Source organism: Ranitomeya variabilis, chromosome 6, assembly GCF_051348905.1.
Source record: "Ranitomeya variabilis isolate aRanVar5 chromosome 6, aRanVar5.hap1, whole genome shotgun sequence".
Classification (NCBI taxonomy): Eukaryota; Metazoa; Chordata; class Amphibia; order Anura; family Dendrobatidae; genus Ranitomeya; species Ranitomeya variabilis.
Genome location: NC_135237.1, coordinates 353676753 through 353692781, shown reverse-complemented (window position 1 = coordinate 353692781; position 16029 = coordinate 353676753). Strand labels below are relative to the sequence as shown.

Below are 16029 nucleotides of genomic sequence, written 5' to 3'. Positions count from 1 at the left end.
GCAGCGCATGCTGGTTTTTTTCCCGCCGGATCCATTTTTTCCCGCCAGATCCATTTTTTCCTGCCGGATCCGTTTTTTCCCCCGCCGGATCCGTTTTTTTCCCGCCGGATCCGGTTTTTCCCGCCGGATCCGTTTTTCCCGCCGGATCCGGTTTTCTCCCGCCGGATCCGTTTTTCTCCCGGATCCGGTTTTTTTTTCATCAGATCCGTTTTTTTTGTCGCCGGATCCGGTTTTTTCGTCGGATCCGTTTTTTCCCGCCGGATGCGGTTTTTTATCTGATGCTGCTGCTCTCCACGGGAGATCGTCGTGGGACACTCGTGGATTTCTGCGGACAGGTAGTATATTGGGTGTTTGTGTTTTTTTCATATTTTTTACAGATGACACTGGCTTCAGGGAACAGTGACAAGTAACGGTGAGTATATACTGTTATATGTACTGTATGTCTATATGTATATCATGTATGTAATGTATGAATGTACTGTATGTATGTAGTATGTATGTATGGAGTATGAATGTAGTATGTATGTATGTATGTATGTAGCATGTATGGAGTATTTTTTTTTTATATATATATTCAACACATAAGCCGGATGATGGGACTACTACTGTCCCATCATTGGCTAATGTGTCAATCACTGTCAGTGTAGCAGGCATCGTCCGATGGGACTTGTAGTCCAATCGGATGATGCCTGCACAGACACAAAGACCCCCGGCAGGCCGTACAGACCACCCACGGTCCCGCACAGACCCCGGAGAGGCCGCACAGACAGCCACGACCAATCAACGACCGACACAGTCCGGCGGAAAAATGGCCGCTCCTTCCTCCCCGCAGTCAGTGCCCGCTTCATACTCCCCTCCAGTCAGCGCTCACATAGGGTAATGCCGGCGGTAACGGACCGCATTATGCCGTGTTTAACGCACTCCGTAACCGCTGCTATTAACCCTGTGTCCCAAACTTTTTACTATTGATGCTGCCTATGCGACATCAATAGTAAAAAAAAAAATGTAATGTTAAAAATAATAAAAAAAGCCTGCTATGCTTACCCTTCCGTTGTCGCGTCCTCTCCTCGGCAGTGCAAGCGGCAGGCTCCAGTGCCAAGGATGGTATGCGAGAAGGACCTTCCATGACGTCACGGTCATGTGACCGCGACGTCATCACAGGTCCTGCGTGCATCCAACCCTGGGACAGGAAGCTGCCGCGTGCACCGCACACAGGCGACAGGACTACAAGGGCTCCCTCGGAAGGTGAGTATATGTTTATTTTTTATTTTAACTCTTTTTTTAACCTCTTACATACGTGTCTGGGCAATATACTATGTGGCTGGGCAATATACTATGTGACTGGGCAATATACTACGTGGCTGGGCAATATACTACGTGACTGGGCAATATACTACGTGACTGGGCAATATACTACGTGACTGGGCAATATACTACGTGGACATGCATATTCTAGAATACCCGATGCGTTAGAATCGGGCCACCATCTAGTACCATATATGTATATATGCCATGGATGAGGCCACAGTAAAGTGTATCTTTATTTGGGACAAAAGGTAACTCACAGGTCATTGCAGATGATGATGATGAACATACAATTTGTCATTCCTCCTACACAGTCACATACCAGGGAGGAAGCCACTCAAGCCAGTGTAATATTGCCCCTTTATTTGGGTCACATGGTAACTCACATGCATTTATTTACAGTCCACAGACTCCACTCTTCCTCTCTGCTGTCTGCTCCTCCCACAGGAGTCACAGTCACACTTCACTGGCTGAATCTGAGAAGCTGCCAGGCCCAGACAAGAAAGAGAAAAAAAAAAAGACTCGGCTCACTCACGCTGCAGAGCAGACTCCTTTCATTCACAGCAGGGAGCCGGCTCTTTGTATTGGCTCGTTCACGAACGACACATCACTAAAGGCCCCGTCACACACAGCGACGCTGCAGCGATACAGACAACGATGCTGATCGCTGCAGCGTCGCTGTTGTGTCGCTGTGTGGTCGCTGGGGAGCTGTCACACAGACAGCTCTCTCCAGCGACCAACGATCAGGGGAACGACTTCGGCATCGTTGAAACTGTCTTCAACGATGCCGAAGTCCCCCTGCAGCACCCGGGTAACCAGGGTAAACATCGGGTTACTAAGCGCAGGGCCGCGCTTAGTAACCCGATGTTTACCCTGGTTACCAAAAAAACCAAACACTACATACTCACCATCTGTTGCCCGTCAGGTCCCTTGCCGTCTGCTTCCTGCTCTGACTGAGCCGCCGTACAGTGAGAGCAGAGCGCAGCGGTGACGTCACTACTGTGCTCTCACTTTACGGCGGCAGTCAGAGCAGGAAGCAGACGGCAAGGGACCTGACGGGCAACAGATGGTGAGTATGTAGTGTTTGGTTTTTTTTACATTTACGCTGGTAACCACGGTAAACATTGGGTTACTAAGCACGGCCCTGCGCTTAGTAACCCGATGTTTACCCTGGTTACCAGTGAAGACATCGCTGGATCGGTGTCACACACACCGATTCAGCGATGTCAGCGGGACCTCAACGACCAAAAAAAGGTCCAGGCCATTCCGACACGACCAGCGATCTCGCAGCAGGGGCCTGATCGCTGGTACGTGTCACACATAGCGAGATCGCTACTGAGGTCGCTGTTGCGTCACAAAACTAGTGACTCAGCAGCGATCTCGCTATGTGAGACGGGGCCTTAACACACACACCACTTCACCCTTCCTCCAGTCCACCATGCTGCTGAGTCCACCATCTTCTGCTCCTCTGTAAACAAGCTGTGTTTCTGATGCAGTAACTGCTGGTGACAGCAGATCACAGGGCAGTCACACACAAAATGGCGCTGCCCTGTGATGCTGCTCTTCATTCTGCCCCAGGGATATTAGACCACCCAAAAGGGGAGGGAAATGGTGATGTCAGCAGTTACTGCCCCAATTTTCCAGCTAACAGTAAAGCTGGTAAGTCTCACTATAGCTGCTTGAGGTCTAAAACGGAAAATGCTCCCCCTAGTGGTAAATATATATATTTGTAAGAAAATATATAATATTTTTCATATAGGAATGTTTGCAAACATTGCATTAATACATTTTATTTACTATTTTAAGCTTAATTTTACAAAAAAAAAAAATACAAGAAAACTGGTGGCACCTTCCCTTTAAGTAATTAGTCTACTTATGCAGTTCCTTGACCCCTTTTCTTTGCAGCCAGTCTTGGCCTTCCTGACCAGGCCCCATTGTTTTTTCAATCTTTGAATGTTTGTTTTATGCCCTGATATAATCCTACTACACAAACAAATGAATGCATAACATTTATCTTCCTGTAACGAGCTGTGGAGGCTGAGCATGGTGATGGTGCCACCTACTGGACTGAAGAAATATTTTATCTGAAAATCAGAAGAGAGCAAAGCCCCTTCCCATGATTCTGCCTCTATTGCAGCCAGTAAAACGTGCTGAACTGCTCATAAGTATCTACAGGGGACTGGCCCAAGGGGCACATACATGTTGCTCCGCTTATCCGTCAGCAATACTAAAGCAAGTATCCAATCCTGCATTTAGGACAGTTAACCTTAATCATCTGTCTCTACATGCAATATTTTGATCGCTTGTTATTCCACGGTGTGTGAGTTGAGGGAGGAAAAAGTAGCATTTTTTTCCCTCTGGTTATATACTGTGATAGTTTTGAGTCGTGCCAGACAAGGCGATGCTAGTTGCGTTATTTATATTTGGTTTTACATAAAGCCCTTTTTAATGGCAAAGCACTGTTCTGTGTTCCCATGTTCTTCTACCATGAGATTTGAACGCTGACTATTGTGATTGCTGATCTAATACACAGCAATACTCATGTGTTGCACGGTATTGCAACTGTTAGGGTGCTTTCACATTGCGCTGATCTTTACGATCGTGGGTCCTGTCGGGGCTTGTGTCTGAACCCCTCTGCAAAACTGGATTCTAACATATGCAGAGCAAATGAGTGCTCCGACGTGCATCATTTTCAGGGTTATCCAGCTGCTGAATGCGGACACCCAGATGTAGTAGACTCTGTCTGAGTGACCGCCTCCAGTAGGTGTATACGCCATAAAATGGTGCACAAGTGCTCTGACCGCACCATTGTAGTCCATGGCCTGGGTCGTATGCCCGAGTCTCATTTTACGTGATGGTTTGCACATATACCCCAATGGGACCCACAAACCTTAAGATAAGCGCATTGTGAAAGCACCCTTAGGGTACCGTCACACAGTGCCATTTTAATCGCTACGACGGCACGATCCGTGACGTCGCAGCGTCGTATGATTATCGCTCCAGCGTCGTAGACTGCGGTCACACTGTGCAATCACGGCGCTGGAGCGATGCCGAAGTCCCCGGGTAACCAGGGTAAACATCGGGTTACTAAGCGCAGGGCCGCGCTTAGTAACCCGATGTTTACCGTGGTTACCAGCGTAAAAGTAAAAAAAAAAAAACCGTACATACTCGCCATCTGATGTCCGTCAGGTCCCTTGCCGTCTGCTTCCCGCTGTGACTGAGTGCCGCCGTAAAGTGAAAGCAGATCACAGCGGCGACGTCACCGCTGTGATCTGCTCTCACTTTCCGGCCGGCAGACAGTCAGAGCGGGAAGCAGACTGCAAGGGACCGGACGGACATCAGATGGTGAGTATGTACGGTTTGTTTTTTTTTACTTTTACGCTGGTAACCACGGTAAACATCGGGTTACTAAGCGCGGCCCTGCGCTTAGTAACCCGATGTTTACCCTGGTTACCAGCGAACGCATCGCTGGATCGCTGTCACACACAACGATCCAGCGATGACAGCGGGAGATCCAGCGACGAAAGAAAGTTTCAAACGATGTGCTACGACGTACGATTCTCAGCTGGGTGCCTGATCGCAGTAGCGTGTCAGACACTGCGAGATCGTAACGATATCGCTAGAACGTCACGAATCGTGCCGTCGTTGCGATAAAAATGCCACTGTGTGACGGTACCCTTAGTTTTACACTGGCAGTAAGTCTTTTAGCCTCTGCTTATGAAAGACCTAATAGGCCACCTTAGCTGGCAGACCTGGAACTCATAGTTTTAATGGCACCCGGAAGTTAAACGATTTGCTGTAATAAGCTTTAGGTACATAGGGTGGGCCTGCGAGAGGGGTCTTTGATGCCTGCCTGCAGTGTCTGTACCTGCCACCTGTTTGAAAGTTGGCACCGGTGCTGTTCTCACCACGGCGGCTCTTGCGCAGATTGATCTCCCTTCGGTTTTCAGTAACATGGCGCTGGTAATGGCACTTGTGCAGTTTGATATCGGCTTAATCCCAAACGTCACATGTGGATTAAGAACAAGCACCATGTAGATTTCTTCACTGAAGGTATCTATTAGGGTTGATCGACTAGCTTCGGATAATTGCTTATCCAAATAGCTATAGCACTTCCCAAATAGCTGCCTTCGGCATCCTGGATACCTGGAGCGCTCCCGATAATCAGCTGCATGTGAGACAGTCACAGCACACAGGCTCTCCATACATGTGTTGGGACTGCACTGAACAGCTGATTATCGGCAGCGCTCCAGGTATCCAGGTTCCCAAGGCAGCTATATTCGGTAAGTGCTATTGCTATTTGGAAAAGGGCTTATCCGAAGCTATTCGCTCATCCCTAGTATCAATATAATCTAACAGAGCCATTATGACCATGTCTTTACTTGCACATGAAAAACCAAGCTGATCCTCTTTAAGGCATTTCTGTCAAATAAAAAGCTCCAGCCTTGTTTATGGAGTGTTTTCTTACACTTAGTAGAATAACAAATGGAGTAAGACATTGTGGGTACTCGGTAAGAAAGAGGTTTCCTGTACGGGGCGCTCCAATCCTGTAACACAGGAGCAATTCAATGCCAAACTTAGTACATAACCACAAGTGATGATATTGCAGTGTGACCGCTCCGTCAGGGAACCTAAACCATTAGAGCCCGATACTGAACCGTGACTGATAATGTCATTAAAGTCAGAATCTTGTCTGTCGTGGTTTTTCATGTGCCAGTAATAAAAGGCTTCCTTATTAATGTACTGAGTTACTGCTGTAAGAAGTGCTCAGGGTAATGCAATGCTGAACCTTAGTTTGATCAGAGTTGCTCTAAGTTTGTCTCGCTTTCTCCGTTTTGCATACACAGGAACCACAAAGCCGTTTGGATTTGGATTTTCCAACAATGGATCCTCTACAGCACCCCCGCCAAGCAGTATTGGAAGTTCTGGCAGTGCATTTGGCAGTGTTCAGCAGCCCAGCAGCACCCAGGCAGGCAGCAGTGGAATATTTGGAAGTGCTGTGCAGTCTGGCAGCACATCTGCTTCCGGTGGCTTTGGCACCACAACTCCGGCTAGTGCTCCCACCAGTACTGGGTTTAGCACCCCTGCTGCATTACCCGCTCCCACTGCTTCCAGCAGTCTGTTGGGTAGTGCAACAGCTTTGAACGCGCCAACAAATTCCAGCACAATATTTGGAAGTGCAGCTCCTTCTGTCGCTGCGTCCAGCTCCAGCAGTGTGTTTGGCAGTGCGGCCCCTGTAAATACGACTAGTGCCAGCAGTGTGTTTGGCAGTGCGGCCCCTGTAAATACGACTAGTGCCAGCAGTGTGTTTGGCAGTGCGGCCCCTGTAAATACGACTAGTGCCAGCAGTGTGTTTGGCAGTGCGGCCCCTTTAAATACAACTAGTGCCAGCAGTGTGTTTGGCGGTGCGGCCCCTGTAAATACAACTATTGCCAGCAGTGTGTTTGGCAGTGCGGCCCCTGTAAATATAACTAGTGCCAGCAGTGTCTTTGGAGCCGCAGCTTCCACCAACACATCGGCAAGTTCCAGCAGTTTGTTTGGTAACTCAAGTCTATCAACCAACTCTTCAAGCTCACCCTTTGTTTTCGGACAGTCTGCCACCACAGCAAGCACTACTTTGTTTGGCAATCCGAATGAATGCAAGTCTAGCTTTGTTTTCTCTGGACAAGAAAGTCAACCGGCAGTGACCTCCACAAGCACAGCCCCAGCTGCTGCAGCACCGTTTGTCTTTGGAGCGGGTGCTCAGAGTACAACACAAGCAGCCCCAAGCTTTAACTTCACAGGAGCAAACACGTCAAGTGTAACAGGTAAACTCCATTCTAGAAGATTTCAGTATAGGGTTATGAAAACAACAAAAAGACTGTGCACATACCCTTAGGTGTCAATGGGAAGTTTGTATATCGGTAAATGAGATTGTACTCTGTGGTTCAATATGTGCTAAACGTGTTTCTGAACATCTGAACCCCAGAGACCACATTGCCTACACAGGAAGCATGCATAGACCCCACCCAGCAACTTCTCCAAGACGAGTAATGGTGAAACATATGTGAATACATCCTATGTATTCAGTCACCCTGTAGGATCTTACATCTGAACCCCCTGCAAAACTGGATTCGTACAAATTCGCTGACTGGGCCATATACTATAATGGTGCCGGCAGAGCAAGCGCACTCCCTGATGTGCATCATTTTAGGCATATATGCCCCCTGGAGGTGGATCCTCGCATGCTGTCTGTCTGCTACAGCTCTTGCATGAAAATTATGCACAGCAGAGCACATGTTCGCGGTGTCGGCACCATTCTAATCTATGGCCCCGTCAGCGCATATATATGAATTCCATTTTGCGGGGGGTTCAGACGTAAGCCTTAACCGGGCCATCGCATGGGTGCTAGACTGCAGTCTGAAAGGACCCTTAGGATAATCTGTGATAGAGATTCCCATATGTTTGTGTAGCAAGTGAACCACGTGGGTCCAGTGTTCCTTAATCTCTGGCCAATCCCTTAGGAGATGAAAGACAAAAAAAAAGTTCTCGGACTCCTTGTGACATTTGCGGCACTCATCTGGGCATTTAGGTTGTACCCTGTGAAGGATATAGAATTGTGTCTATGAAGAGGATTCTCAATACCAAGTGTTTGACAACTAGTAACTTGCAGTTTGACCCATTTCTCATTATGGGGCTTAACCCTTTCATGAGCACAATCAGCCACTAATCTGCTGGTTTTAACCTTATTTTTTTCCTGACATTATGAAAACTTTTATTAGATAAGCTCAGTACCTCGTTATCGTTTTCACTACATATACAATGCTATGATGCTATGAATATGCCATTAGAAATTACAAGGTGACAAATGAGCCTAATGACATTTGTTCCCCCCCCCCACCACCAGGTACCAACTCCACTCCCTTTATCTTCGGTGCAGCTGCTGCTCCTGCTGCCGCTGCCAACCCTGTACCAGCGTTTGGGAAACCTGCCAGCCAGACAAATGCCGCCCCGACCTTTGGCTCATCAACATCCTCTACTTTGTTTCCCAGTACTTCTCAGAACGTCCCTGCTTTTGGATCATTGGCTAGCAATGTCCAGACACCAGTCTTTGGGCAGCAAAACTCTCAACCTGCTTTTGGATCCAGTACAGCTCCCCCTAGTGGTAAGTGACAGGCTGTGAGGGTCAAAGGTATTGGTGAAAGCTGATCTCCATGAAAACAGCACAGTGGTGAAAATGGTGAATGTTTTTCATTTCCAAGGCCTGAACTCATGTGATGCCACTCAGTACAGTTCTATTTCGGGGCTCAGTGAGATCTGCCCTACCATGAACATTTCTCCAAAGGATATCCCATATTTATGTATCTCTTAGAGGGTGCTTGTGACCAGACCTTTCAGTCCAACACATATTCCATCAGTTCACACTATATTTTTATTGTAAAGGATTTTTATTGCAAAGGATTTTTATTGCAGACATTTTTTTCTTCATAGATTGGCAACTGCAGCAATTTGTATGAAGCCTTTTTCTTTTCTTTTTTTCCCTCTTTCCTTGTTAATTGGTAAACTTTAAAGTATTTTTTCCCGCTGACAAGCCTAAAGAATTACCATGTGACTAGCTTTCCTCACCACGCTGTATTTTGGGTTCTAGTAAGGTCAGTTATACCTACCGTGGAAGTTTTTGACTCAGCAGCCCTGGTAGGACTAGTCATAGATCTAAAATGTTGTCAGGCCAGTGTATACACCAGATGTAATTGAAATTGAGGGGCGTAATATAATTTTTCCATGTTGAGAACATGGAAAGCCAAAATAACACAGGATGCCACGCATCTTACAATCTATTTATCTCACGTGGTACTATGTCACAACTTTGGATTGAATGCTGAAAACAAGTGTCTTTGGTCTATATAATAAATTATTCCACAACTGTTGTCTTTCAGGCTCTGGCTTTCAATTTGGAAGCTCAAACTTCAACTTTACGGCGCCTGGAAGTACTCCAGGAGTGTTCCAGTTTGGTGTGAATTCTGCCGCTGCCCCAGCGCAGCCTGCAAACTCTGGATTTGTCTTTAACCAGCCCCCCGCATTTAACATGGGGTAAGTATATGGCGTTGGATAACTGCACAGCAATATGAAGGTAAATGAGCACATCAAGTGAAGGACAGCTAAGTGATGAGAACTTCTTGTTCATGCTACTGTAAAGCAAACCGGTCACTAGGTTTTCTCAATATAAAGCACTGCCACCACATTTACCGCCCATTTTACAGTATTGCTGGAAGATGCTAGGAGTCCCCAACTCCCTCTGCTTAGCCCCTAAAGTGCCTTATACTATGACCTCATATGGTCTGATGGGCGTCACTGGTCGCAAATTCCATCCTCCTCCCCTGCTTCAGGCGTATGATTCGTCTTGCGTCATCCACAGTGTCCCCCAATGGCGCTCCTGCACAACCATACTTCGCTCTGTGCTTAGCGGGGCACAGCCAAATACTGTAATAAATGTTGTGTACTTTTTATGGTTGGATTTCATGGTCACACAGCTGTCCTGTCTTTATATGTCTTCTCATTGTTGTGACAATGTGAAGGGTGATTGGCCAAATCCTGTATGTAATGGTGCTATGGCACTAGTCACAGGATAGCTCAGGTAACCCATGGGATGCCAGGCTTTGCATATAGTATAGACTTGCTGGCACTATTTATCATGTACAGGTGCACTTGTTTTTCTAGATGCATATTTCTGTCATCCTATGATCTGCTTGAAGTTATTTTGGTTGTTTCAGTAATTAGTCCATTGACTAAATGATTTTGTTTTATTTTTTTTCCCCAGGGCAAATGGACGAGCGTCAACCCCTTCTGCAATTTCTAATCGAAAAATGAAGACTGCAAGAAGGCGAAAATAGGATGATATTTTGCCTCCTGCCCATCCTTCGTCCTTTTTTTTTTTTTGGTTAGAGAAATGAATAAAATTTAAAAAATGGTGTCCCGCATTGTACAAATACTGGAGTGTACCTCATGCTGTGTTTTAGTGGAAGTCAGATATGTCCAAGGACTTGCTGGAAGTCCCCAATCCATGCCATCCCTCCTTGTAATTAAAACGCGTGACAATGGGAAGATTTTTGAAAAGAGAAAAAATAAATATCAAAACCTAAGCAACTTTAGTACCAGACTTGGCATGATCTGGCTATACAAGCAAATATAGCCTGCACAGCGAATGGCTTTTTGTATAATACTTTTCATCTGCACCACTATTTTACTGACGCTTTGAAATTGTAATTACAAGTTGAGGGGTTCTGTATAGTGTAGAGGAAGATGAATGATTTCTATGCCTCGTTTGTGCCGGTGTATGTGTGAAGTTGAGTGTATTGTGCACCAAAACTTTTCTGATAGATGAAGACTGATTAATGGATGGTTCTTTGCTCGGGGTTTGTTAGATACGTAGTTCATCATCTGATAAAACGCTTCCCCTATCACTTTTTTTTTTTTCCGATCTTTTTTTCTTTCTGTCTTTTTCCTTATTATATGATATTCATGTAAATATAATTTCTTTTCTGCATAACCTAAAAATCTGTGAACTTGAAATTTTAATTTTTTTTTGTGTTGCAGCACATCTTTGTTTAGACTTTTTTTGTTTCAGATTTTATTATGTAAATCTCATTATTCAAAGTTGCCTAATTCCATACAAATAGCCTTTAAAGAAAATTGGAAATTCTTTAAAGTATTAGGTTATTGGCTTTTCTGATCCATTTTTGTTTGGACCAAAAACCAGTATTGTACAAAGTATTAAGTATATATTTTTATATTTACACAAATGGACTGTGGTGACTTTGGATAATAAGTAATAAGTTTAATATTAAAGCCATGTTTATTACAGTATAATTAACATGTTAAACCATGGGATAAATGCCATCAATAAAATGATAAAATACAAATGGTTTAAATTCTACAAGGTTTATGCTGTGACTCATATGATTTATTGTGCTTTGGAGCTGTCATCTTCCAGTATGTACCACAAGTATGTGTCAGTAGGGCTTATTATTCTTATCCTCACTATTCCTTTGGCAAAAATACATTTAAGTTTAAAAAAGAACCGTTAAACTAAACAATCTTTCCAGAAACTGCAGCAATTGCAAAGGCTGCTCATAGACAAAACTGTGTAACTATTATGAAGTCCTTTTAAAAGTCTTTTGAGACTTTGGCCATCTTCTCAGTCAGTGCCAATGGGTAGGAGAAGAAACACATATATTTATAGTCCCAACTGATTGGAGAATATAACAAACTTGCCTGTACTTGTGTTCCCTGGGTCCACTGTCTCCAGCTATTAAGTCATGAGTACAGCACATCTGATTTCTGTAGACAATCGCTGTGTTCTGCAGCTCTGCCAATGTAATTGATGCGAGGTGCTGAGCCCAGTGATTGGCTGTAGCCGTCCTGTGTGCTGTAGTTGTGACATTATTATTATTATTTATTGTTATAGCGCCATTTATTCCATGGCGCTTTACAAGTGAGGAGGGGTATACATAATAAAAACAAGTACAATAATCTTAAACAATACAAGTCATAACTGGTACAGGAGGAGAGAGGACCCTGCCCGCGAAGGCTCACAATCTACAAGGGATGGGTGAGAATACAGTAGGCGAGGATAGAGCTGGTCATGCAGCGGTTGGTTGATCGGTGGTTACTGCAGGTTGTAGGCTTGTCGGAAGAGGTGGGTCTTCATATTCTTTTTGAAGGTTTCGATGGTGGGCGAGAGTCTGATGTGTTGTGGTAGAGGGTTCCAGAGTAGGGGTGATACGCAAGAGAAATCTTGTATACAATTGTGGGAAGAGGAGATAAGAGGCGAGTAGAGAAGGAGATCTTGTGAGGATCGGAGGTTGCGTGTAGGAAAGTACCGGGAGATGGTGTCACAGATGTAAGGAGGAGACAGGTTGTGGATGGCTTTGTACGTCATGGTTAGGGTTTTGTACTGGAGTCTCTGGGCAATGGGGAGCCAGTGAAGGGATTGACAGAGGGGAGAGGCCGGAGAATAGCGGGGGGACAGGTGGATTAGTCGGGCAGCAGAGTTTAGAATAGATTGGAGGGGTGCGAGAGTGTTCGAGGGGAGGCCACAGAGCAGGAGGTTGCAGTAGTCAAGGCGAGAGATGATGAGGGCATGGACTAGGGTTTTTGCAGATTCTTGGTTGAGGAATGAACGGATTCGTGCAATATTTTTGAGTTGAAGTCGGCAGGAAGTGGAAAGGGCTTGGATATGTGGTTTGAAGGAGAGATCAGCGTCAAGGATAACCCCGAGGCAGCGAGCTTGTGGGACTGGGGAGAGTGGGCAGCTATTTACTGTAATGGATAGGTTCGTTGGGGGGGGTCACGTGAGATGGGGGAAAGATGATGAATTCTGTTTTGTCCATGTTAAGTTTCAGAAATCTAGCAGAGAAGAAGGATGAAATAGTGGACAGACATTGAGGGATTCTGCTTAGTAAGGAGGTGATATCTGGTCCAGAGATGTAGATCTGTGTGTCATCAGCATAGAGGTGATACTGAAAGCCATGAGATTCTATGAGCTGTCCCAGGCCAAAGGTGTAAATGGAGAAGAGCAGGGGCCCAAGGACTGAACCTTGAGGAACTCCGACAGATAGGGGGCGAGGTGAGGAGGTGGTGTGTGAGTGGGAGACGCTGAATGTCCGGTCTGTTAGGTATGATGAGATCCAGGATAGGGCCAAGTCTGTGATGCCAAGCGATGAGAGGGTCTGTAATAATAGGGAATGGTCTACTGTGTCAAAGGCAGCCGACAGGTCGAGGAGGAGTAGAACAGAGTAGTGTCGCTTGCTCTTGGCGGTTAAGAGGTCATTGGTGACCTTAATTAGGGCAGTTTTAGTGGAATGGTGTGACCGGAAGCCAGATTGTAAGCGGTCAAAGAGGGAGCAAGAAGAGAGATGGGAGGACAGTTCAAGGTAGACGTGTTGTTCCAGTAGTTTTGAGGCATAGGGGAGAAGTGATATAGGGCGATAGCTAGATACAGAGGATGGGTCAAGAGAGGGCTTTTTGAGGATAGGTGTGATGGAGGCATGTTTAAAGCTTGAGGGGAAAACACCAGTTGTTAGTGATAGGTTGAAGAGATGGGTTAGGGTTGGGATGAAGATTGTGGTGAGGTTTGGGATGAGGTGGGATGGGAGCGGGTCAAGTGCACAGGTGGTGAGATGTGATTTTGAGAGTAGAGTGGCGAGTTGATCTTCTGTAATGGTGGAGAAGTTGGTTTTGGAGGTGGAGGGTAGGGAAGTTGGGAGGAAGGGCTCTGGGGCTTGTTGACCAAAACTGTCTCTGATGCTATCAATCTTCTGCTTGAAGAATGAGGCAAAGTCTTCAGCGGAGATAAGTGGGGAGGGAGGAGGTGCTGGGGGACGGAGGAGAGAATTGAAGGTGTTGAATAACTGTTTAGGGTTGTTAGACAGGGAGGATATGAGAGATGAGAAGTAGGTTTGTTTAGCTGTGGCGAGTGTGGCCTTGAAAGTAGTGAGGGACTGTTTGAATGCGATTAAGTGGTCGTTGGAGTGGGATCTTTTCCATCTGCGCTCAGCAGCCCTGGAAGCTCGCCTCAGTTCTTTGGTCAGGCTGCTGTGCCAGGGCTGTCTGTTGATTTTGCGAGCTTTGGTATGTGTAAGTGGGGCAGCAGATTCCAAAGCTACAGCTATTGTGGTGTTATATAGAGCGACAGCGTCATCCGCATTGTATATGGAACTTATGTCTGTGAGAGGGAGGAGGGATTCAGAGAATGAATGTAGGTCAAGATGTTTAAGATTTCAGCGAGGGTGTGAAAGTTTGTGGGGTGGGGACTCTAGACATGGAGTGGAGAGAGATGAGAATGTGAGAAGGTTGTGGTCAGAGAGAGGAAGAGGTGAGTTAGAGAGGTTAGATAGGGAGTAGAGGCGGGTGAAGATGAGGTCCAGTGTGTGACCATCTTTGTGAGTGGCTGCAGAAGACCATTGAGTGAGGCCGAAGGAGGAAGAGAGAGATAGAAGTTTAGTGGCAGCTGAGAGGGAAGTGTCAATGGGGATGTTGAAATCGCCCATGATGATAGTGGGGATGTCTGCAGAAAGGAAATGAAGTAGCCAGGTGGTGAAGTGGTCAAAGAAGATGGTGGCTGGCCCTGGGGGGTGGTAAATGACAGCCGGTTGGAGGGGGAATAGATGCGCACAGAGGGCACCTCAAAGGAAGGGAGGGTAACAGAGGGTGGCAGTGGGATTGGGGTGAAGGAGCAGTTATCTGACAGGAGAAAACCAACTCCTCCGCCATTCTTGCTGCTGGGGCGGGGTGTGTGAGAAAGGTGGAAGCCACCGTAAGAGAGTGCAGCAGGAGAGGCTGTGTCAGAAGGGGTGAGCCAGGTTTCGGTGATGGCGAGGAAGGAAAGTTTGGTAGTAACAAAAAGATCATGGATGTAGGAAAGCTTGTTACAGACAGAGCGAGCGAGTGACATCACTGCTACTGTCAAGAATGAACGGGTCGCCAGTAGAGTGGCAGTGCTGGACCTGGGGAACATGAGTGTAGGTGATGTAATTGCCTTTCTATGGGAATTTATTTTTTAATCCTGAGGAACACCTTTTTAAGGCTCCTTTCACATTCCGTTTTTTCCTATGTTCGTTGGTCCCGTCGGGGCTTGTATCTGAAATCTTCGCAAACCTGTACTCTGGTTTAAGCACTGACAGGGCCATTGACTGTAATGATGCTCCAGCAGAGTCAAAGTGTGCTCTGATGTGTGTCATTTTCAGGTATATATGCATACTGGAGGCGAACATTCAGAGGCAGTCTACTACCTATTCAGAGTCCGCCTCCAGTATACGCTTGAAACTGATACATGTGAGAGCATGTGCTAACTCTGTCGGTATTATTATAGTCAATGACCTGTCGGCGCATATGCCTGAATCCCGTTTTGCATGGTGTTTGGATGCAAGCCACAATGGGACCACTGAACGTGGGACAGAATGCATTGTGAAAAGCCCCATCTATATATATAATTGTCTAAGGGTTTTTCCGTCTGTCTGTCCTGGAAATCCCGCGTCTCTGATTGGTCGAGGCCGCCATGGCCTCGACCAATCAGCGACGGGCACAGTATCGACGTAGATGTCATAATGGTTGCCATGGCGACGATGATGTCATAAAGGTTGCCTCGACCAATCAGCGACGGGCACAGTCTGCCGCGAATCACATACTACGGGGACATGCATATTCTAGAATACCCGATGCTTTAGAATCGGGCCACAGTCTAGTAATTCATAATTGTGGGTCCAGCTTCAGTCACTCGTCTGTTAACACTGGGATGCAACTTGTTTGGCCATACACTTGTTGCAGGTTAATATAGTAGCACATGTTGGCCTTACACAGTGACGATGTGATGTATATGATTTTTGGACGAGTAAGAGAGCCACTGCTCAGTGGTTCTGTGCTCCAGCCCACAGGAGGGCGTCACCCTCTAAGATCAATATTACACAGCGACTGTGGTAGTAGAATTACCCACTTCACAGTTGGTACCTAGCAGAGAAGTGGGAGATCCAACAATGCAAGTGAAATCTCATAATTTGGACTTTTTTCTTCTACAATAAAGAATTACGGTATGTCCTTGTAACAAACAAGAATTTCCTTCAGTTATTACATTTTTAAAAGTACAGAAACATTTACTAGATATATATTTCTTTATCGCCTCTCATTGGGGGACACAGGAACCATGGGTGTATGCTGCTGCCACTAGGAGGCTGACACTATGCAAATAAA

The 16029-nt window shown here is 46.1% G+C and overlaps 1 protein-coding gene across 1 annotated transcript in view; it reads left to right on the top strand.

The window, feature by feature from the left end:
- NUP153 (nucleoporin 153) overlaps window positions 1–10255 on the top strand; it is a 92273-nt gene extending 82018 nt beyond the window's left edge. The window contains exons 19-22 of the mRNA XM_077269942.1: window positions 6153–7112; window positions 8192–8449; window positions 9222–9375; window positions 10103–10255. Of these exons, the coding sequence (XP_077126057.1) occupies window positions 6153–7112; window positions 8192–8449; window positions 9222–9375; window positions 10103–10175 (1445 nt within the window). The 3' untranslated portion in view covers window positions 10176–10255. The remainder of the gene's footprint in view (window positions 1–6152; window positions 7113–8191; window positions 8450–9221; window positions 9376–10102) is intronic.
- Window positions 10256–16029: the final 5774 nt, after the last annotated feature.